We start from the raw sequence: 25,248 nt of genomic DNA on the forward strand, positions 1-25,248 counted from the left end.
CTGCCACACCTCAAGGACTCAATTTATGGGTTCTCTTTTTTTTAATTCTCAGCATTAAAGTAAGGTCCTAATAAATTATTATTTTTGTCTGTTTTTACCCTGAAGTGTCTTCCTTTTAGTTTGGGCAGAAACGGAGGGCTGCTTTGGAGGCTTTCGACAGTGTGATGGATTGTTTTGACCTCAATTACAGTTAGAGTAACACTTACTTGACCTTAAGCCAGAGTTGAGTCTTGAGTCCTCTGTGTTCGAGTCCTAGTCTTAGTGCCTGTCACCAAAGAACAGTCTAAGTTGAGTCCCCGTGACTAAGTCTGAGTCTAAGTCAGTGGTTCCCAAATGGTGTGCCAGTCAAGTCCAGGTGTACCGTGGGATTTTGTAAGAAATGTACAATATTAGTATTGCAAAACTACTCTTTGACTACTGGCCTCCAATGTGCGACCAAAATGTTCTCTGGTCTCATCGGTGTGCCAAACTTTTAGCTTGTGTGACCCAGTATTTTTGTCGTACCGCTTCCTCTTCTCATCTCCACTGCGGAGTTTACACTCACAGGCTCCTGGCTGGTCCCGCCCCCCACTTACTCCACACTGTCACATGTGAAGCAGAGGTGAGGGAGAGGAGGAGGTGAACGAGGTGATGTATATTCGAAAAGTGGAAACAGAAAGTGTGAATACAGAGTTTCCACTACGGACCAATGGTGTGAAAAGATAGGCATCGCTGCTTCAGGATCTGAGCAGAAGCAGTGGTTGGTTTGTAGCGTGTCAGAGTCTCTGTTTGAGTGTCCTCCCGCCACACTCCTGATGACCTGTGCTCATTATACACTTTAACTATAAACGCCAACACCTTAATACCTTGTTTGCTTCACTGGAGAGTTTATAAGAAACTTATTCAACCCCATTAGAAAATTTGATGAGCAGACACACAATCACAACATTGATTATTGTGAAGGGACTACCTAAATATTTTTGACAAGTTTACAGCTTTTGTAAATTTCTTTCATATTCAGTCAAAATTATTGTACATTGAAATATACTTAACTAAAGAGATATTCAAACAAATCAAATGGAATCGAACCAAGCCCCATAGAAATTACCAATGCATATGGGAACTGTCGCAAATTGCGCAGTGAAAATATTTGGGTGCACGATGCACCAGCGCAACCGAGGTTAAAGTTAGTCTGTAGGATTTATTATATCAGTTCTTTTTATGCACACATTCCTCAATACAGACGTATATTATTTTCACGTCTGAGTCCTGAACTCTATTGATTTTTCTTTTACCTATAGTCAGCTAATTATCACATAAAGGAGCGATTTGGAAATTGGATTTCAAGTCAGTTATCTGATAAATATCCATATCCGTTCTGCAATGTGAAGTTTTTGCACGGCTTGCCAACTTTCTTACCTTTGCCTCGCTGGTGCCTGGTGTTAAGGACTGATTAGGAGCTTAAAGGGTATTAAATAAATTTGAAATCCGTAACTGCTGCAGACTAATATCAACTTTGCCCAGCAGCTGCTTGCTAAATCTTTCACATCATAACTCACTTTTGACATGATTGTTTTCCAATTTGCAGCTCTTGTCATGATGTGTTGTGTTTAGTATTACCCGCATAAAATATTGCTAAGTATTCTTAAAATTCTTTACCTGAAGAAATAACATTACCCGCATGGTGCTGCATCTCCATATTCTCTTAATTAGTGTCTGTACTAATTTGGCTTTATTCTTAATGAAACTGCAGATTTCTCTTCTTTTTACTTTCTTCATTGAGTTATCTTACTCTGTCTTGCTTAGTTTTAACTAGCTTCTGTGATTTCTCTCCTTCCTTCTGCCTTAGTCATCCCGTTTCCCCCACATATTTTCATTTATTTTCCTCTCCTCCTTTTTGGCATTGTTGCGGGAAACAGTATAGTGACCATATGGTCCCTGAGTGCCTGCGTTAAGCCCCCATTGTTTTTACAGTAGGATTGTCCTCTTGCCCTTGGTGTCCGTCCCCAGTTTTTATTGGGATGCCTTTATAACTAAATCAAACTGCACTGATGCCCCATAAACCCAATCCGAGCTCTGTGCTTTCCCCAGAGAAATTATATCTGCAAACACATAGAAAAGACAAATAAAGGGGGAAGAAGAGGTGAGTCCAGGTCAAGCAGAGTGACTAAACAATTAGCCTCAGCATTCTGCTCCTATGTTTTGACAAAATAATTGCAAGTAAATAAATCACACTCACACTTTTGTGGACGTTTCAAACGACGAAGCCAACTGGTTCGCTTGTTGTCTGCGTGGCCACACAACACAATGCATTGTTCATACTGTACTGTATTCTTCTATGTGTTTTTGAATTTGGCGATAAACAATTTTCTCACCTCTCCTCCCAGTATCACAAATATCTTACTCAAGATGTACAGATACATTTTATTAGGTCCTTTCTTGGACCATGTCCAACAAGTTTTGTTATCCTGCTGACAAAAAAACAAAAGAAACCAATGTCTTAAAGGGGTGAACACATAATAACATCATTGTATTTCTAAACTTGTTGTCTTAATTGTGTTGTATTGTAATGTGGTCATCCACACAAATGCTTTTTACTATTTCATCATATTCACTTTTTAAAGACATATCTCCCCCTATAAGTGGTATTTTAGTTTAAAAGTTGATGTTGAAACTCGTATATACCCTAAACCACAAAGATCTTTGACAAGCTCCTCACGGAAAGGAGATGACCGAAGTTTTAAAATGTCACACCGTGTGTCTGGGAGGTTTGGAGAGAAGCTGTAATCTATAAGCGAAAAAATAAAAAACAATCTTAAGATGTTCTGTAAGCATCATGGAGACAGACACAGAAGCTGGTACTAATCGGGGAAAGATATACAAATAAAATCACTGAAGGGTGACAGACAGGAAGATGCATGGACAAAGGCAGGGGAAAATGCATATATTTCAAATAATTGTTATTAGGCCGATAAGCTGACAAATCCTGCTCACCCCCCTTCCACTGACAAGTCATGGTGTTTCTGGGAATCGCAGATTATGGGCTGACAAACGTGGAACTGACACAATGAAAGCATGTTGGATTGATTCAATAGAGGTGAGAGAAGGAAACAATAACGCTGACAGACAAACTGACTCACACAGAAACAGTCAAAATTTGTGATGGTATATGTTTTTATATCTCACTGTAATAACTCTTCCCTCTGTCCCTTCACTCACAGGATTCCACATACTGCTTTCAGTGCATCTCCTGTCTCTGCTGTCTGCTTAATCAAATCCTCTCGTCCTCAATGTCATAAACCCTTCAGTCACCTTCTGCTCCTACATTTGTTATTTAATTTAAACAAAGGAATATGATTTAAAAAAACATCAAATTTCTACTTTCTAGTAATATTGCTTTTTCGCTTTTACCCTCTCATTTGTTCTAAAAGCTCCTATACTTTCTTTTTGCATGTGTGTGTTTGTCTCTTTGTTTTAATTATTTTCAGTTTAGCTCAACACAGAAAGCCCCTAAGTCGTCATAAGGACACCAGAAATAGACCCGCCGCAAGTTTTTGTTGGTTTTTACAAAGGGCAGTACTTCTCTCTCTCTCTCTCTGTGTGTGTGTGTGTGTGTGTGTGTGTGTGTGTGTGTGTGTGTGTGTGTGTGTGTGTGTGTGTGTGTGTGTGTGTGTGTGTGTGTGTGTGTGTGTGTGTGTGTGTGTGTGTGTGTGTGTGTGTGTGTGTGTGTGTGTGTGTGTGTGTGTGTGTGTGTGTGTGTGTGTGTGTGTGTGTGTGTGTGTGTGTGTGTGTGTGTGTGTGTGTGTGTGTGTGTGTGTGTGTGTGTGTGTGTGTGACGAAAAAGAGAGAGAGTGAGTGTGGGTGATAGTGGATGAGTCTTTGTTCCTTGTTACACATAGCCAATTTCCAGTAATCCCCCTTTCAATGGGTGAATCAGAGGAAACTGTAAAGGAGCCTGATGGCCCAAGCCGAGACCCATTCCCTTACAATAGACCTCTGTTTAGACTGCTCGGAGCAAGGGATTTGGGGTTGAACAAATACTAGCTTGACAAGATGAGGGTTCACAGATCAAACCCTTCGCTGGCTGGGTAAATCTAGACCGTCCCCAGTAACTACAAGACACTTAAAAGTGCTCCACTGTGCTACTATAATGGTGAATGTTATGCCCTCATAACTACCTAGTCTTAAAAACCAGGTCCTCAGCACTTCCTCTGTCTATGTTTTTTGCGGGTTGTTCTTGACGAGAGTGCTATTTTCTTTTATACAGGTATGAAAAATCAAACTCATGTACATAATTTAAATGTTGTAACAATATAGGTTTACAACAGTGGGGCTTTCTCTAATGTGCAGACCATACAATTTAAACTGAGAGGTCAAGCACTCCCACTCATAACAGCTTGAATTTGATGGAATTTTGAGCAGTTCAGTCATAATATGTAGCGGCCATGAAATAAATCCCATCAATGTTGTGTCTCCAGGGCAAATCTCACTGTTTTAAGGGGTCCGCTCCGTCTTCTGCACAATATTTTGTTTTACTGTTTTGGGGTTGGTTTATTAACCTAATACAGATTAGTAATAGTTTTGCATGTTGCAGAGATTATTTATGTTCAGCTGAGTAAACTGTAATTCTCAGAAGGAACAGAAAGTTGAAAATGAATGAATTAAAGAGCGAGGGTGGAATGTGTCAGGAAGGGACGTGTCTGTCCTCTCTGGCATGTTGAGTGCAGGTCAGCTCTTAAAATACTCGGCTCACTCCTTATGTGACGGAATAACTTAGCTGATTCACCACCTGACTGCCTCCTTAATGCACTGACTGAATCTTTGAGTGACTGATGTCAACTCATTGACATGCTGTTGAGCTGATTCGCTCACTGGATAAATAATTATGTGGCTTATTGGTTACACATCTGGCCGGGCGACTGACCTTTTGTGTGACAGCTCTCGGGCTGACTGGCCTTCGGGTGTAGTGACTCTATGCCTGACTAAATGTTTGGCTGACAAACTTCTCTGATGTCCCCTATAGCCTCTAACTGTGAGGGCATCAGCACTTGAGTCAGTCCTGCCCTACTCTGCCCTGGATCTCATCATATTCCCTTTCGACAACGCTGCAATTTTTTTTTTTTTTTAAGTAAAATTTACTGTTTACTTATTCTTTATTTAGCTGCATAATCGGGCTCTCAGCTAACTGCACAGACTTTGTGTTGCAAGAAATGTGGAAATAACAGGGAGCAGCTGAAAAGCAGATAATTGGAAAAGGAATACATTTTTTTAATGGATTGTAGAAACATTAATATAATGAGGAAAAGAAGAAGAAAAAAAAAAAGTAACTAGAGAGACAATTACACCAAAGTTCTGAGCTACTGATACAGCCTGCTGCCTACTCTATGAACTATACTGTGTGTGTGTGTGTGTGTGTGTTAGAACGAGAGGTCAGGACATTCGTAGACTAATAAAGCAGAATATCTGCAGACTAATTGTGCATCTGCAGCTGCATTGAGACATGCACTGGACTGCAGATCCTCCGTATTTTCCCTGAAGGAGGTGCATGTGTGACTTTCTCCACCTGACGTTGTAGTATAAAGTCTAAAGTATTCCAGGAGGAGTCCATTTGAGAACACAGCAGGGGATACTCAGCTAGATTCACCACGAGCGAGTTGGCGTTTTGATGACGCTTTTAACACGGGACAGACACAAACATTTTGTGCATGTGTGAAAGAGAGAATACAGATGAACTCCGTTCTCCGGATTTTACCCGGAGGTCATATCTGAAAATGGCTTTACTCACTCAGTGTAGATGTGATTTTAGTGCCCTCTGTGCTCACTGGGGTAGAAAATAAATCCTTTAATGGTCCTAGGCTGTTTGGGGAGCTTATGTATAGTACATGTTTGTGTATGTGGATCAGATCAAGCAGGGAGCCATAACACTGATGTGAGGGAGTCTAACATAAGATATTCAAAGAGCTCCGTGCAGAAAGTGCTCTTTATGGGAGTTTTAACTACTTTGCAGATTACAGGCATCATTCCGTCTTAATACAGGAAATATATAGAACTCTAAGATAGTTGACCTACCGGTAAGTACCTCTGCTGAACCCGGCATTGTATTTGAATCCATCATGGTTAGTGGCAGGCATTTTGTTTTTAATGAGCTTCCTCTTTTAGCACAAGGAGTTTCCTTTTCAGCTTCTGTGTTAATATGTTTGTTATACAAGGACAACACCATGTTTACCTGTTGTAATTATAAAGTCGATACATGGATGTTAAAAGTGTTTTTACGTTTCTGAAGGGCTTAAACAAACCTTACAGTGTATAGATTTGAACTCAATCTTTTTTCCATTCTCCCTTAGTTTTTTTTTATACAATGACCCAGCATTTGGCGTTTGTACGGTCACATGTGTGTAGACAGCTCACATCCCTCGAGGCCAGTGTTGTCAAATGGCTGGATTACTCATTCTCATCCCTCTCGTGTAATTATTTGCTGACACTAATATTTAGCTGGAGCTCACCATCCGTGACCTATGTCATTCTGGGCTGTTTGACGAATGACCGACCATCAGCCATAAGGATGATGGCCCAATCGTAGTGGTTATATCTAGACTTTCCAAAAAACAACTTATGCCTAAAACATGTGCTACATTTTATTACAGCTTCTCCTCGTCAGCTGCCATCCTCTCCACTGTTTTTCAGCACCTTTATCATCACTTACACTTCCCTCGCCAGTATATTTTGGTATATTTACAGCTCAGTTGTTTGTGTGTGTGCCTGCGTGCGTGCCTGCGTGTGTGTGCGCGTGCTCTTGCAGAATGTGGGTAAGGTGGTGCATCATTACTGCCAGCATGATTGGCATCCAGGACTGACAGCTCTCCTTTTCTGGCTGAATGCACACGAGCAAAAACTTAAATTAAAGACAAAGGTGCACAGGAAGAACAATATACCTTGTGTGATCGTGCAGTCCCATTTGTGTGTGGTTGTTGTTGTACTCGTACTTAGTTTCTTGGTGAACTTTCCTCATCCTACTTTACATGGCTCATTGGTGCTGGAGTGTGTTGTCTGAAGTGAACAACTAACAAAGGATTAACACATGTCTTACTGTCTCTCTTTGCTGCTTCTTCTGCGCGTGTGAGTATGTTTGTGTGTGTGTGTGTGTCTGTGTATGTGTGTGCTGTGCATGCTTATGAGAGAGAGAGATATATTTCTTGCCTGATTAGCAGCAGGAGTGAGGTGCAGTGCTAAATAATTTAGCTGCTGTCTACTTGATCCCATACTAGTGAACTACTGGGTATAAATAAGGACGAGTAGGAAGAAATGGATAGACACTGTACACAAAGTAGTTTGAGATGCTCAAACCGTCGTGGAATAAATTGCTTGTAGATTGGAAAAGGAATTTTTGAAAGAGCACTGCTACAACAAAGCCCACAATATCTCTCTGCTGCTATGTGAGACTGGCATGCGTATGCTGGCTGTCAGCAGAGGGTGAGAAGCACGGAGACTGCTTTAACCTTGTCAAGAGGTCAACACACTCAGCTTGCTCGGGTGGGAAAGACTATATAGTAATTGATTTAAAAATAAATAATTAAATGGACACAGCTTTGTTGGTTATGTGTCCTGATAAAAAAAGAGCAAATTCAGCATCAAGCCACCTTTAGATGGCTTGATGCGTAGTGGTGAGTAGATTCCATTTTTTGGTGAACTACCACTTGAAGCTGATCTTGTATAAAGTTCTAAAATATCTATCCTATATCAACATACATCTTAAAAATACACACAAAAAAAAAAATGCAAGATCCCCAGATACCACTTGTAACCATTCAATAAACAAGGACTTAAATTGCACATTCCCCACATGAGTTAAGAAAAGAGAAGAAATTGACATTCATCAGTAGCATCTTTATGTGGTAGAATTGAATGTACTTAGTATGCTACTCAAGAGGTAGGGCTGGGTGATATGGAAATAAATCTGGTCATGATAATTCTTATGATATCAGTCCATTTGTATGTTGCGATATATTTCAAATCAGCTCCACTGCACTGAGGCACATCATTCTGTGCAGGTCCACAACTCTGCTGACTCTGCTTCTGTGATGTTTTTTCAAAGTAAACATCAGTCCTGTACGTGTCCTGATCTGATCACTGATAGTTTTTATTGGTGAAGTGTTACATGAGCGCAGGTCAGTGGAGGAGTGAGGAGGAAGCAGATTCCGACAGAGACTGTGACACATACAGGACGACCAAAGCAGCCCAAACGTGTGCACGTGTGCTGCTGCTCATAAACTCTGTGCGGTGCCGTCAACCTAACATTGACTTTGCTGTAACTCTATTCCAGCCACATAATTTTTGCGGCGCTATTCTCATTATCTTTGGCTGTTTGTGTTGTCTGTCAAAACATGGATGGAATGACTTCAATCGATGTTATATCAACATGTCTTATATTTGATAATTATCGCTTTTTTTTTTATCGCCCACACCTATAAAGAGGGAAGTAGACTAAAATTGTCTCAAAAGTCTTTTTCCTTTTTTCCTTCTGTACGGTTTGATCAGCAGATTTTGGGAAACAATTTTTTCATCAGCAGTTTTCAATATTTCATCAGCCATCGGTTCAGAGCTCAAGTTTTGGCAAAGCTAATGCTGGTGGGAATTAAGCAGTGTCCTGCTGAGAAATCAAACAAAATCATGCAGACACACAGGCAGGAATACACACAGTTCAAGGACACTTTGCGTATCAGCACGAATACACAACTAGCAACACTGAGTCATTACCGTGCCCCTTTATGTGACTTTGCCATAATTAGCATTTCAGCTTTACAATCCTTGTAAAAGCCCTAGATGATGTGTGTACACATGTCTCCTGTGTGTTATTTACCTTTATTGTTGTGTTCTTGCTGACTCTGTAGTGACCTTTTAGCTAAACCAGGCCAGATATAATCAACAGCGGACTACAAATTATACACAAACATAAAATTGCAAATTTTTTCTGTGCACACACACACCTAGACTGCCAGGTCATGGTTCCTTTTCTGTAAGTAATGGTCAGGTTTGTTGCATTCCAGATTCTTTGCATACCATTAGTCAGTACAGGTCATAAGTCAAACCTATTCAAAATTAGATTTAGTAACTTGGATCCGGCAACACCTTGCTCTATTTCAGCTGTGTTCTTTTAAAGGCTGCAGGTATAAACTGTACAGCAAAGCTACTCCTGGCCATGGAATAGTCAGAACTTTATATAATTTTACAGACACTGCTTTTAATTTAGGCAACACAAGTCAAGGATTTTGATATATTCCGTAGGGAATCCTAGTGATATCTACGGAGTTTACCATTGCTTTTATTTTTTTTTATCTGCTGTTACCTAGCATTGTTCAAATCAAGATTGTGATTCAATCTGAAATTCTCAACAGTTAACATTATCCTCTCTGAACTTTGTCATGTCCGTGTGTTCAGAATGTGCTCTCGGAGAAGGTGGACCAGATGATGGAGTGGTCCTCTCGCCGTTCGGTCGTGAGGATGAACGGTGACAAGTTCCGTCGCTTTGTCAAGGCCCCACCCAGGAACTACTCTGTCATCGTCATGTTCACCGCCCTGCAGCCTCAAAGACAGTGTTCCGTCTGCCGGTATGCACACACACACGCACGCACGCACGCACACACACACACACACACACACACACACACACACACACACACACACACACACACAGAAAAAACAGCTTTATATAACAAGAACCTTTGGATCACATTGACATTTAGATCAAAGAGACTCCAGCCAGCCATACAACCAAAGGAGAATGAATAAAAAGACCAACAAGACCTACTTACCCTCTTGCATACTCTGGGCTTTTAATACATTCAGGAGATTTTTCAAAACCCCAATAGCGAGCATGAAATTGGATTTTTTTTATTATTAACAAAACCAGACTTGCATCATGTATGCAGCAAAAGCAAGTGCGACATGGCAAGGTCAGGCATTACACTGACTTGATTTTAACTTTTACCTCAGAATTTAAATGAATTCCCATCTGAATCAAACTATTCTAACTCCCTGTCAAGCGCGATGGTTCAGCACCATGGACAGCTCTGCACACAGCAGTACGTTTGTGATGACTGTGTAGCTGTCCATGGTCCTGAAATCTACTTTGTCAGTGAAAATCAGATGCATACACTGTTTTTCTGGGATTTGAACGTCTCAGTTGCAACATGAATACAATGACTTATGATATATTCTATAATCATGATGGCAACTGTGAATATGGGACATATGACTGAAATTGCAGCATGATGAGCAGAATCAAACATTATAAAAGTAAATTATAAATGTTAATCATTCAGCCATACCCACTTTAATTATAGGCATTGTATTTAAGCCTGGTAATGGTATTAACACCACAATCTAAGGTATCAAATAATGAAGGGGAACACAACCTTCTAATTAGATTGCCTAGAGCAAGAGTTTTTATACACAACTAATGTGTAGCTATGTAACCAATTTGTATCTGCAGATTTATTGTATATATCCAAAATAATAGTGCACTTTATTATTTCTATTGTATTTTTCTCTGGGTCGTTTGATTTGCAGTCAGTGCTCATCTTTATCTGTTAGATAAATACGTGGTTTGATATTTAATGCTTGATTCTCCCTTTTGCATTCTTACATAGGTTGTGGCTGGCCTGATGTTTAAGAAAGTCTGATTTCCCCCACAAATCACTCTCTCTCTCTTAAAAATAATAATAATTTGGGAAAGCTAGGTTATAATAAGCAAATGTTTCAATAAATTATAAGTCGTATTTCTTAATTGACATTCACTGCATTAGATTGTGTGGAATAAATTATGTGCTGCATAAACCAGGTAGTTGACCCATGTTCTGTTGTTCTTTGGGAAGTCTGTATTTTAATAATTTAGAGACAAATGCATTTTGTTTTTGTTTGCTTGGTACGGCCATAATTAAGTTCAGACTTGCCAAAAGCAGATGTACACACGTTTGCTCTGTGGGCTGACCCTATTACACACACACACACAAACACACAAACATTATCTGTTTATCTCAAAAGCAATTGCTCCCTTTCTTATCAAGGAATCAGCCCACTTATCTCTATTTATTCGCCAGATTCATTCGATTAACATCTAGACATTCAGCCATATTCCCTGCCTTACCTTGCCTTTTCTTTTCACCAGTCTGTTTTTTTCTCTCTTTATTTGTCTGTTTGTCCCTCTTCCTACAATTTCCCCAGCCAGTGTTATCATATTAACACAAGCAATTGCATCACGTCCTTAGTAAAAGACAGCAAGAGAGAGAGTGTAAGAGATGGATGTCAGATAGTGACCCGAGAGTCTCCGTTAAGAGGAGCGTCAGGCAGTAAAAAAGATGGCTAATCACTGGGGTCGTCACTCCCACATCACTCTTCAGCTTTGTCCACTGGTCCATACTAAGTAGCCCTTTCACATTAGAAACTCACAGTAGAGTTGGGATTAATTCCGGGTTACTCAAAGATGACAGACTCAACGTTATATTAATTTTCAAGCTTAGTGTTGATGGTATGGTGAGAGTATTTTCACACAATATATCATCACCTATAAATTATCAAGTCGCTGAAAAAAAAAGAGGCAGACAGTGATGCAACAGTTGAGCGACACTCCAGCTGAACCCTGAACAGAAGTTTGTAGCCCATATAGCTCTCCTTTATTGGAATAATTACTACTCTATATATTTCCTTATTTTGGCTCCTAGGTACATTTTACATATGTCAGTGGGGTTTATTTATATTATATCATTTGCATGAATTTGCTTCCATAGATAAGATGGGGGCATTTCATTTTGTCTTTACTCTCAAACCTGATGCTCAGTCAGATTTTAGGGTCCATGTCAGTAGTTGAGACCAGTTGGATTTGTGGAACACACACTAAATATGAGCAAGGGAAAACATTGTATAAAATACATTTTAATTAATAAGGTGCTTGTCACATGACATCATGTAAAGCATGCGGCAACAAGGTATATTAAGCTTTTGTCAGTGAGATGTTTTTCTGTTTACAGTTTGACATGATGAATAGGCAGATAATGTTAAATGGAACCATACAATACACAAAACTAAGTGCCTTCTGATGATTTTCTGATGTTAAGGCTAAAACGGTTTAACTTCTCACTGCAGTATTTTATTTTGTTTTATTTAGATTTTTTTGGTTGCAATTTTTAGAAGGTGATGAACAAACCCACCAAACATCATCAGTAAAATATTCTTATATCATTAGGACATTTGTCAGGAAGCTAAATAAACCTGACATGAATAGATGACACAGACTGTCTGCACATTAAAGTGTATATCTCTGTGACACAGACACAGTTCCAGCAGAGGAGGGGTTCCCAGACAGAGATGAGCACCACTGTAATCCCTGACAGTCTGCTGGCCTCAGTTTCAACATCTGACTCATCTGCATCATCTCCTCTTTTTTTTGTGCTTTAGACACTTCAAAGGGACTGTCCTGACATTAGCTTTGCAGATAACAACGTAACATCAGTGCACATAACAGATCCTGACAGATGATTTCTCTCTAATTAAAGCCAACACAAGAGGCAGTTGACATAAGGCATAATGTCAAAGTGAAGGAGAAAGTCTAAAAAAAGTCAGAATCAAGAAGAGATGGCTTTGTGAAATTGAACTTTGCATTTTGTCATGCAGGAGGTGAGAGTAATGTGCTGGTCCAACCTTGGCCTGACCACTTACATTAGACTGTGAAGAAAATAGAAGTTATGAGTGAGGTTCAAAAAGAAAGGAGAGAAAGAGAGAAATGAAAATGCAGTATCTTCTCATGTCCTTAAAAGAACCTTATGGGATGAAGAGAGAAACGTCACCAAGGAGCTCATGTGCAGTTTGCTTTTCTCACTCCCTTCATCTTATCGCGTTCTCCTCCCATTTTCCAACTCTTCTCATTTTTTAAATCTTGCACAGTCTCTCACTCCGTCCCAATACGCTTATGTCCTCCCTTTTTACCATATCTTCAGCTACCATTTCTGTTTTTGAGGTTACTAAGTTATGGATTTTCTTCCTCTTTTTTCCTCAATCCTATTTGCCTCTTCATGAATAAATGCCCTCAATTCATCTTTTGTGCAGTGCTTGTACCAATGGCAAGAACAGCTCAGTAAACGGAAACAGACTGCAAAGAGGAATTACAACTTGTAAAAACATCTTCAGTACACTGCCACAGAATTGCTCACATTCTGATGGTAGCACTTGTATCAGCTTCCTACAGATGTGCAACGAAGGATACAAACAGATGTTTGTCTCTAAGGAATAGAAAGACATTTTCTTGACATGAAGTTTCCATATAGTTCCTAACTTTAATTTCCCTTCATATTTTTCTGGTACAAAGATGCTAAGTCTGGTGTATAGTAGTGAAATATATCCTAAGGCTGGACTCTTTGCAGGACTTGAAGTTTTAGAGTCACATGTACTTGACTCGTACTTAAGTGCTAATTAGGATCGTTGACTGAATCAGTCCTATTCTAGACAACTTGGTTATATGGTCTGAACTTGAGTTACTCCTGATTGTAGTGATACCTGCTGTTAAACAGGTTTACTTGCTATAGAAGGAATCCTCTTGAACAGAATATTTATCACTAACACTATTTGTGAGTGAGGTAATGGGAGAACATCATTTGTGAAAAGCTTTTTTCTTGAATTTCCGTTTCTTGTTACATTGTCATCTTATAGGCAGGCGAACGAGGAATACCAAGTCCTGGCAAACTCGTGGCGTTACTCGTCTGCATTTTCCAACAAGCTGTTCTTCACCGTGGTGGACTACGATGAGGGAGCTGATGTTTTCCAACAGGTAACTAATCATTCAGTGTATAGTCAATCAAGTATGTATTCAACTGTATCATGGCCAAAATAATTGTTTATTGTGACTTTTGTGTCGGGTTAGGCAATGAATTTATATAATGTTCCTATTGATTTTTTTGATTTGTACGACTGTATCCATAATCGCTCATGCAGCAAAAAACTGAACATTAGAAAATTAAATCCACATAATTTTTCTGTTTGTTTGCTGGTTTGTATGTCCAATGTATATTTGTACATATGTTTACCACTTATTCCACATGTATGTTAACAGTGTTGCATCGGTATACATATGCATGCCTGCCACATGCTTGTTATCCATTATTGTAATTTTATCACATAATGGGTGGTTTGAGAAATAGCCAACATAGCATCCCGCTTCTCTGCGCTCTCTCCTCCCCATTTTTACATAGGTGTCTTTATTGTTAGTTAAATAGGTGTGAAACATTGCAGGTGGAAAACAGGAGGGAGAGATGCAAGTTGGGTGCAGATTTAGAGATAATCAACCTCTTTTCAAAGAGCTTAATTACCCACTTTTGTTTAGCTGTGTTTGTGTGCACGTGAGCGTTTATACGTGTGTTTGGTTGTTTGTATGTATTAAAATCAACAGACGGAAAACATTTGCATAGAAGAGACACATATTTACGCAAATATAGAATTATTGGAATCAGCCTCTCTATGCAATTATTAGCCGTGATAGCCAGCACACACCCACTCACTGTCTTGTATTTAAATCAGTACACACACACATGCATACACACACAGAGAGGCGTAGCATTATATAAATAGAATACACTGGTCTTATATATCATTTTTTAAGGTTATTTATCGTCATTGCTCCTGTGCCATATTTTAGTATTTGGCATTTGGCCAATATAGAGTCCTGACATGATTTTTTTTTTTTTATCATATTTTTTACAAGATACAACTGCGGAGTGAATTCAATTAGGAATAGCTTTCTATTACATATTAACATGACAGTGGCTTTCCTAATATCTTGTAGTTTTTCTCTCTTCATTTCCAATAGGAACGAAATATTAAAGTTCAAACATTAAAGACATAGTGTACCTGTAAAATGCCTCCGATATGGAAGCAGAATGGGCGTTTTCAGCTCAGCTTTGTTCTCTGGATATCATCATTGCATCTGCTCGCTGATTTGGATGTTTGGGAACCAGTGAGCCACTCGCACACAAAACTCACAAAAGGGTTCTTACTGGCACACAATGATTTTAAAGCATTAGCTGGATGCTGAATTTTACAAGACTTTATGACATTTCCAGACAACACTTACGCCGTGCAAAAAGACAATTACAGTATTCCAGGGGAAACATAGTAAAGGCAGGATTTGCTCGTAGAATAAACCAGCTGTTTAATGTTCCAAAGAAGAATAAACATGAAACTTCTTTCATACTCACCCAACCAAAAATACAGAGCTCAGAGGAAGCTGGTCAACTTACAGAATAGACATCAGAGTTAAATTTGTAAAGGGCTAATGCACAGTATCAGTTGATGTAGTCCGTCTGTATATTGGGATACTTTGATCCATGATGTATTTTTTTTTTTTATCAATGGGTGATATGTTGATCAATATGTTTTATAAGTAGCAATAACCTGACTTCGTCTACCTCATCTTCTCTCTTTCCCTCTAGTTGAACATGAACAGTGCTCCAACCTTCATGCATTTCCCGGCCAAGGGGAAGCCGAAGAGGGCTGATACATTTGACCTGCAAAGGATTGGCTTTGCTTCAGAGCAGCTGGCCAAGTGGATTGCAGATCGCACAGATGTCCAGGTACTATGAACACAGATATTCACCTTCACTTATTTGCATGATGCCATCAGCGTCCATCCTCACCGCCCAAGCAGTTGGATGTTTCCTGCCACGCACACACCGACATCTCAGTGTTGCTGCTTTTACAAAGAGTTAAGTGTGAAAGGGCAGCGGCTAAGGTCCGCAAGCCAGAATCGAGCTTGAGCCGCTGCAGAGGATTGAAGCCTCGTTATGTGGTGCCAGCTCTACCAGGTAAGATACTGACCAAATAAGCAAATGTCATTGTTTTACTGCAGCAAACAGGTTGGGTGTGACAGCACGGTTTATCGTTGCAACAGCAGATGGACGTTGACCACATCGAAGGCTTTAAAGCTTCAAGGAACAGGGTGTCACACATGCTCATGGGTGTTAGATGCCCTTGCTTAGAGGCACTGAAGTGGTTCCCTCTTGCGAGAGGATATCTTCAACTGCTGGACTATGCTGAACATCCTGTCAGCCAAGCACTGGCCACAATAGTCTAAGCAGCTCCTTGTTTTCTTGTTGATGGATCTGCAATCAAAATACATTCCTTCAGTGTGTGGGAGAGGAGCGCACTTACACTAAGTGCTCAGCTTTCAGTTACTTGCGACTATACAATGTACTATACAAGTACAATCTTACTTAACTAAACAAATAAAGAGGAGAAAAGGATAAGGAAAAGAAAGAAAAAATATGCTTCATAACCTCAAATGAACCAGAGTAATGGAAGTCAGTGTTTCGATCTAATGCCCCTATAGATTGAAAGAACGACAAATGGGAAATATGTTGATAGCTCTTGCTGCTCCATTACATTTCTGCTCAATAACACTCAAATTTACCAAAATATAAAAGTCAGAGTGTCTTAACCGAAGGACTTTACATAAGACACCACATTCCTTTATACCGGCTTGATGTGCCAAGAGAACCTCCACAGGAAGGAACCGAGGAGGCATCTCTCAGAATTTGAGGTTCCGACTCTCATCCCAAACACTTTGCACTCAGCTGCAAATCACATCAGTCCATACTAAATGTCTGTGCCTGATGAAGTCAATAATAATAATAATAATGCAAATATTATTAACTTTATTTGAATAGCACTTATCAATTCACTTGGACTTGGTAAAGGTGCTAGTGCACCGAGGTTTGCCTGGATTTCTTCCTTGATGGAGGTGGGACCAAAGACCATTACATCAGATATGGAGAGGTTTAGTTGGAAAGAGTTGTTTGCCATTAGGTGTGTTATTACAGCGAGGCACTTGTGGAGAGTTGCAATGTTTCATTGTTCACTAGGACAGATAGTAATATAGAAGTGAGTCATCATCATTGTAGCAGTGAAAGTTGACATTTTATTTGCGGATGATGTTGCCAAGGAGGAGCATTTAGATGGACAATAGAATAGGACATAGGATTGAACACTTGGGGACACCATACCGCATGTTTCAGGAGAAACCCTGGTTGGAAAGGTAAGACCTGTACCTGTTTAAAGGCATGTAGGGGATTCCTGCCCTGTCAGTACTAGGTACCATATCACCTGCAAAGGGCAGGGAAAAATCTCTGAGGTTTTCAAACTGAAAAATTCTCCTGACTCTGCTGCTCTTTGAAACACTGGCTATAAATGTCACTAACAGGATTGAGAACAATGGGCAACCTTGGCTGAGTCCAATACCCACTGGAAACGTGTTTCACTTTATGAACACAGAAGAAGACACAGTCCTCGTTTTTTGTTCTTGAAATTTTTTATATTCATATGTTCATGTCGTTCATTAACGCTGTGTTTTAAATAATTCATATGCTTTTAAAGAAATATGCTCAAAATATAAGCAGGCATACTGGGGTTTGTGTCATTTAAGGTATACTGTATGCCTTGGAATTCTAATTGTTAGTTTTAATACTACATTTTGTCACTTTTTCGTGGATACACAGATTTCACAAAATGTTTGTTCATGGAAATTTGGTTTAAAGTTATTGAAAGTCATGGAAATCATCTCTCTCTCTCTCTCTCTCTCTCTAGATTCGTGTCTTCCGTCCTCCTAATTATTCAGGGACCATTGCGTTGGCTCTGTTAGTTTCTCTGGTTGGAGGTCTGCTGTATCTGAGGAGGAACAACTTAGAATTCATATACAACAAGACTGGATGGGCCATGGCTGCACTGGTATAACACACACACACACACTTACACATTATACACTCACACTAGGTTTAAATTTGTATCCGCTGGGAGAACTTAATTTCTCAAGTCAAGTGAGATTGTACTGGTAAATAATGTAAATGAAATGACCTCACCTCATTAGAAAAGACTTTAACATGTTCTTATAAAACATTAGTCATTTATCGAGTAATTTGTTCAGATTTACTCAGTTAAGAGATGATAACTATTTCTCTGCAAATTATGTGAATCACCTGCTTGTCTATGTTCCTCTCTCTGTGTTTGTGATAGTGTGTCGTTTTTGCAATGACATCCGGTCAGATGTGGAATCATATCCGTGGCCCTCCCTATGCCCACAAGAACCCCCAGAACGGACAAGTGGTATGAGTCACATAGTTTTTTCCTTCCTTAATATCAAAATGCATAAATTCATCTTTGTACTTCTTTCTTGTTCCTTCACTTTGGTTATTTCTTCCAACTTTAATCTCTTTACTACCTTCAATTTCTTTAATTCCTTGCCCCCATCCCTTTTCCCTTTACAAATGGATTGTGTTTTTTGAAAAATAATATATTTTAAGAGGAAGTTCAATGTGTTGTACATTTTGGTGAGTATTAGATCAGTGATATAAACAGCTGTGGGTCTGCTGGCCCCAAGTAAAACACACAATGTGGTGCTGGTTCACCGAGGTTTGCTTTTACCACCTGCTAACACATCCGAGCACAGTGTATATGCATGTCTGTGTAGTGTGTGTGTTACTGGACAGCTGGGAGCACTCCCTGCGTGTTAATATCACCCAAGGGACATGTCGAGTTTCCTTTTTCTGTCATGTGTATCTATGCTTGCCCTCATATAAGTGTGCTCACTGTATTGTGAAATTAAAATAAAACGTCCTACAAAATTAAGGAGGAGAAAGAGAAGGGGATGCAGACATTGAGAAAGATAGAGGGTCAGAAGAAAGAGAGAGATGAACCAAGGAAACTTCCCTTACAATCTGTGATAATGTAGTACGCCGATACGAGCCGCGTGTATATTTGTGCACACACAGATCTTTCCTCTGTGAGTAATGCCGGGGTTTACAGAGACAAATGTGCAGAGCTTTATACTTCTTGAGGAGGTCCTAAAAAAGGAGTGCACAAAGCCAAAGTCGAACAAAAAGAAAAATAAGTTTAATAACAGCATCATGACGCAAGCTCCCTCTGTGAGAGATATCAAAAAATAGTTGATATTAGCATCAGTCAACTATAGTGCTGCTTTTTGTGTTGGAACTTAAGCGTGAAAAGGGGTCGACAGAGTGTGGAAGGCATGCCAGGTCAGAGTTGAACCTTCGGCTGCTGCAGGGGACTCAAGCCTCATATTTTGCTTCTTCTCTGTCTCAGCTGTTTTGTCCCATGAACACCTTCCTGCACTAGTAATGAGTTACTCTTTCCCTTTCCCCTCTTGCTGCTTCCTTTGCTTCTCCGTGCCCTCCACCCTCCGCCCTCCATCACTCTCTCATATCTCTGTCTGTCCTCATACCATGTTATAGTCTTCATTAGAAAGAGGTGCGGTCAGCTAGTTTGAAACATCCCCATCTGCCTGCTGCTTCTCTCCTTTCGTCCACTCTCATTCCTGCCTGCCCTTCTCTGAACTGAGCAGAGTGATGAGGGCAGCATTTAAGCTTTGACGTACTCAAGTGTTGAAATAAAGGCAGAAATTAATTCCCAAACTGTAGCCATAGGCGTCTGAGTCAAAGGCAAAGGTGAGCAGGTCATAAAAGATTTATTACTGAGCATGCAAGAAACAAATTATGCCAATTAGGCAAGGCTGAAGAGCTGTGGGAAGGGCCGCTGCATGGGCTGTGGAAGTTGGCAAACCGGAAGATCAACCGAGAAAATTGAGTATTTCATGATTTTTTCACACTAGAAAGGAAGCTTCTAAAACACACGAATCAAATGAAGGGTCCAGACTGTTGTTCATGAAGGTAGTTGTCATAGCAAGTCTGTTTTATGAGACGGCATTTGATTGTGCAGGTGTACCAAATAAATGGACCATAGGATGTATGTGAAATCATATGAAGGTATGGAGGGCTGTCTCTATTATGCTATAACTTCCTGTTTAAGCGTGCCCAGTCTGCCAGGGCTCATTGCGGAACAGCAGGTACAGCTGCGTTACATCCTGTGTAAATGGCCTTCCTCTCTTTCTTATTGCCCCCCACCTCTCACCCCCTTTTCCACCTTCATCCTCTCTTCAAATACCTCTCTTCAAATCTCTGTCCTCCTGACAGGTAATGGCTTCAACTGGTCAGATGATATTGAAAAGATACCCGTCTTATCGTTCCTGTTCTCCTTCCCTCTCCTCATTTCATGTCTCTCTCTCTCTCTCTCTCTCTCTCTCTCCCTCCCTCCCTCCCTCCCTCCCTCCCTCCCCCCAGACAGTGTAATTCCATTAAAATGGTGAGCGAGCAAGGCCAGGTAGACTATATTGAAAGGATTTGTCAACTGACGAATGGCCCGGCCAAGCAGATGAAATTGTAGTGAGCGTCTCAATGTGCAAACAAGAAAATTCTGCAAGCTCATTTTTACTCAGACACACGTATAAACACAAAATGGGAAAAAGACACATTTTTGCGTTAACATACATATAGAAACTCAATGACCATAGCCAAATCCATTTACATAGGTCCCACTACACATTTTTACGAATGAAATACTACAGCCACAGTCTGACGCACACAATACAACATTGTCTCATCTATTGTGTTTGATGTTGAAGTATTTGACTGTATGTCAGGCAAGAAACCTATAATATGAATTTCAACATCAGCACCGGGGAGTCCCTCAGCTTTGGATTTTACTACGAATAACCACTTAGTTTTTTTCCCCTCTATTGACTGATGACATTTCCATATTTCCGGCTGATTTCACATGATTGGTTGATGGCTTTTGGCAGCTTTTGGCAGCAGCCCTCTCTACATTACTGGTAACCTTTCACATTTCAAAAAAAGAACACTGCTGTCACTTTCATTTGTTCTCTTCAGCTAGTTGACTTCGGACTTGAAGAGTTTTAAAGTGTGTTGTGTGTGTAAGTGAGAGTGGGTTCTGCTTTATCTTTTGCGCCTGTACCTGTACACATCGGTGTGTATTTGATTGAGAGAATGCTTGTGTGTTTATCTGTGTGTTTTCAGCCGATACAGAGTGAATTGAAGTGTGTAGTGAAGCGGTGAAATAAATTGTTCTTTAGGCCGGCTTTTTGTTCAGACCAGTAGACACTGACCATCGCTCTCTACGGCTAAACTCAGCCCCTCGCACACTCACACACTCGCGCTCATTCACAATGTGGTTGGATCTATTGTATTTGCCAGAAATTTTTTAAATTAAGAACGTATATATTTTATTGAATACAGATGTTGATCTGAGCGATACAGGGTTTGGTGTAGAGAGGAGAAAATAAAAAAAAATAAAAAGTGACCAGCGTATCCCATCAATTACTGAGACAGTTTCATAATAAATAAAAAAATCATCTCATGATAACATTATGGTTTCTATGTAGAGCTCTGTGCCATGCTCTGTGCCTCACTCTCTCTTTCTCTCTACCCCCCTCTTCCCCCTCCATCAGCACTCCCATGGACAAATCCCACTGCATCAGTAGGTCATCAAAACATCCATGTTATTTTTTACCGTCCAGGCAGGCAGGCAGGCAGGCAGGCAGGCAGGCAGGCAGGCAGGCAGGCAGGCAGGCAGGCAGGCAGGCAGGCAGGCAGGCAGGCAGGTAGACAGGCAGGCAGGCAGGCAGGCAGGCAGGCAAGGAAGCCTAATCATAGTTTCAGTTGTAGCTGTGCTATTCCTGCGAGGGGCATTCTCAGCAGGCAGGCAGACCTAGGTTTAACACCTGCAGACACACGTACTCTGTGCACCTGTCACCCGGGTCTGTTTAGCACGCAGCTCTCATATTCTAATGAATGGACATTTAAGATCTCATCTGTATGAAATATGCGGCTGTAGAAGCTCAGTGATAAAGTGACTATATGCTTTCTGTTCTCTCATTACTTGGCATCTCTACTCTCCCGGTCTGTACATCATCACCTTAAATAAAGACTGACTGTAGCTTGCTTACTTTCTGTTGGGTAAGCTAGTTAATTCAGTACTTGGATGAAATGACAAAGCGTATTTCAACCACAGACTCCTGTCTCGTAAGTGTCTGCAAACCATTCCACTCTGCGGAACAATTTTCACCCTGACAGAGAAGGTGAAATGAAAGTGGATGGTGCAACAAAGCCAATTACGTAGCTTGAATAGCCTCCTCTACTTTGGACTACGGCTGTCCATTTCCTCAAAGGTCAGTAATGTTAGGACGGCTTGTTATTGATCAAATCTGTTGGTCAAATTTCCCTGGAAGTGAATCCATTGATTGTGTTGATTTCATTTCAATAAATACATTGCATTAGATTAAACTCAAGCTAAGATGAATTAAATTCACTGGAAATACGCTTGCAGCAGTTGATCCTTCTGTCTGACACATTAAAAGTTGGAAACACTCAGCCCAACTTGAGCTGTTGGCCACTAAGAAGGTTTATTGGAGTACTTGCGGTGTAACTGCCTTGCTCAAGGGCATATAAATATTGGAAACAAGGGAGGTGAAAGCTTTTATTCGTTGGTTTGTTTGTTTGCCTTGTCCCTTCATCCCTGTCCAGATTTATTCAAACTGTCTGTGGGTCGAACCAACTCTGTTTGTGTTTTTACTACTCATTACTAAATAAAATCCCCCAGTCCCTAAAAAACAAAACACATATAATACATACTCTTTTGAGAAAATGAGTAGTCACCTTATTCTACTGATTGACATATTTTCAAAAACAAGAAAACAGGTTTTAAATGGCTTTAATCGGCTCTGGGGTTCTGGACTCTCCATGGAGTGTGTAAACATTGAACTGTGAGTAGATAATGAGATTTTAAAGCATCATCTGAATTCATAAAAACAAATTACCATATATTTTCAGATGTGGAGTTCAATGAACCTTCCCGTAGTCCCTCTGCTGTTCTGGATAAATGATCTATGTATGCTCTCAGTTCTGCTCCGTAAAACCGTAAAAGAGGTATATAAATTCAACATTTTAAGCCTTCATTTAATTTTCACCCTTTAATTATTCTCCACTTATTTTTTCCAAATTTTCTCTTCTGAGCTCCGTCATGTGTCAGAATGTTGTGCGGCTCTATCAGGTTACAAGTCTGATTATTTCTTGATGTTTCTTCCTGGAAACAATAGTCTCTCTGCCTTGTTTTCTTCTTCCACCATCTTGCTCTTTCGCCATCTTATTTAACTGAGATCCCTGTTTTACTCTGCTCCCTGGGTCCAGAGTGGTGGTGTTGGTTAGTAAAATATATGGGTTGTATGACTGTGCTTTAACTTTAGTCTCTAGCAAAACTACTAATCTCACATTAACTCCAGGTTAGGGAGAGTTGCAAAAGCTGCTCTCTACTTTTTTGAATAGCTTTTATTTTTTTATATAGGAAATATTTGATCAGTTGAGGTATCCTGAAGTGTGTACATATGTATATATATATATGTTAGCTAAGTTAGGAATTTTTTTATTGAAAATGTTATATTATATAACATAAATCTTTTTTAATAAAATGTATATATTCATCATCAACACCCTTACAAAACATACAATATAAAGACACATAAAAGACCAAAATATGAAAATACATATTAAATAGGATACATAAGTTATATCTTCTTTGAATCTTTTGTAATAATCCACAATAATTTCTCTAGATCAATAATAGTGTATTCTTCATATATTAAACTTGTTTATCTTAGTCTATGATTGGAACTAGCACCACTAATGATGCAGAGAAATATAATTAGATTTTTGATTGTACGGAAAACCTTGGCTGAGGCTTTTACCAAGAGCACCTTGCAAGGTTTCACTTCTAAGATCATCTGTCATTACAACCCCTGAAATCAACAAACAGAGTCTCAAACCATTGTTTATACAAATGATGCATGTATTCCCACTCCATCTCTCTTCCGCTCGCCTACTTACTCTTTCTCCCCTGTTCTTTCTGCTTTGTTGACTTTTCATTTATCCCTCTTCCTGTCTGAGCGCCTGCTGACCTTTAGCGAACATAACACACACAAACACACATTTACACACGCTATGCACACAAATACATGATACGGGATGGAAAAAGGATGAATATAGCTATTTGTAAAGGTTATCTGGTCCGCGGGTATTAACAGCTAACGGTACAGTGGTCTGGTTTTAAAAAGAGAGTAGTCAAGTGAAAACAGGGAGGGACAATGCCTGTTCATTGCTTGTACACTTTGAGTTATGACTGTTTAATGAGCATTTCCATGTGTTTTTTCTGACTTGCGACATAGTTGGATGTGACACATTACGAGACTAATTGACAGCCACTTGCCAGAGACTCTTCTCAACCTCATTTGAACACAATCGTATGCATGTGAGATATGGCCTCCCTCTGTGTGTATGTGTGTGAATGTAAATGCATATTATTTGCCTGCATTGGTGTAGACACCTAATTTGCTTCGAAGTCTAACAAATGAGCTGTTTCCTGCTGTTCTTATATAACAAGGTTTCTTAATGTCAATGCATTCAAATGAGTGCATGAACACAGACACCCACTAGGCTATTCGCATCTTTATTCTCGTATTAGAAAGAGTGTGAACACATATATTACCGAGATCTTGATCCTAAGAGAATTTATTAAGAAAACACACCAGTAAATTAGCATCAGGGTGTGTGTTTAGTAAAAGTCTCAACATATTTAATAGTCTAATGCTGATATTTGATTGAGCGGACCCTTTATCAAATACCTTCTTGAGACCCTCTGAAGGAATAATCTCATAACTGGAATTATATCTTGCATATATTTTTCTTTCTGCTCAAGTTATTCAGTGCTTTTCAAATGTGTTTTATAGCCACAGATGTGCTAAATAAAAATATGGAGAACATTTTATTTCACAGTTTTCTCAGATAACCCATCAACTTCACAGATTTTAAGCAGTGTAATGTTATTTTTTGTGCAAAGATCTAGGCTCATCAATTCAAAGCATAAAAACAAAATGTAAAATAAAACTTTTCATTACAATCTTTGTTAAACTATGATTAACTAGCTTTTATTTCCATACATATCCAATTACTGAATACTTCTTTATTCCAATTCTTTCCAAAAATTACACTTTATCATTTACATGTTATTTAAGTACAGACTTGTTGTTTACAAGTCATTAAGAGAAACTGGGATCTTAAAAAGCTAATCCATCACATTCATTGAAACAGTGGTAGTCTGAAGTTTCACCAGAAAGCTCAACAGCATGAATCTGCCTAAATTCATGAAGGTGAGCCATGACTAGGCTGTTTAAAATGGGAAAATGAAAAGAATGCGTCGGAATGTTGAATGGTGAAGTCCCATCAAAATCAGTAATAGGATATAATGGTTTTATTACAACAAGATAAAATAATGTTTGCTTGGTTTCTAAAAGACAGACAATTGAGGGTAAGTCTA

The 25,248-nt window shown here is 39.6% G+C and overlaps 1 protein-coding gene across 1 annotated transcript in view; it reads left to right on the top strand.

The window, feature by feature from the left end:
- Positions 1–25,248, top strand: part of tusc3 (tumor suppressor candidate 3) — a 58,690-nt gene that overhangs the window by 16,401 nt on the left and 17,041 nt on the right. The window contains exons 2-6 of the mRNA XM_062388141.1: positions 9,415–9,584; positions 13,678–13,795; positions 15,453–15,593; positions 17,602–17,742; positions 18,028–18,117. Of these exons, the coding sequence (XP_062244125.1) occupies positions 9,415–9,584; positions 13,678–13,795; positions 15,453–15,593; positions 17,602–17,742; positions 18,028–18,117 (660 nt within the window). The remainder of the gene's footprint in view (positions 1–9,414; positions 9,585–13,677; positions 13,796–15,452; positions 15,594–17,601; positions 17,743–18,027; positions 18,118–25,248) is intronic.

Source organism: Platichthys flesus, chromosome 5 (assembly GCF_949316205.1).
Source record: "Platichthys flesus chromosome 5, fPlaFle2.1, whole genome shotgun sequence".
NCBI lineage: Eukaryota > Metazoa > Chordata > Actinopteri > Pleuronectiformes > Pleuronectidae > Platichthys > Platichthys flesus.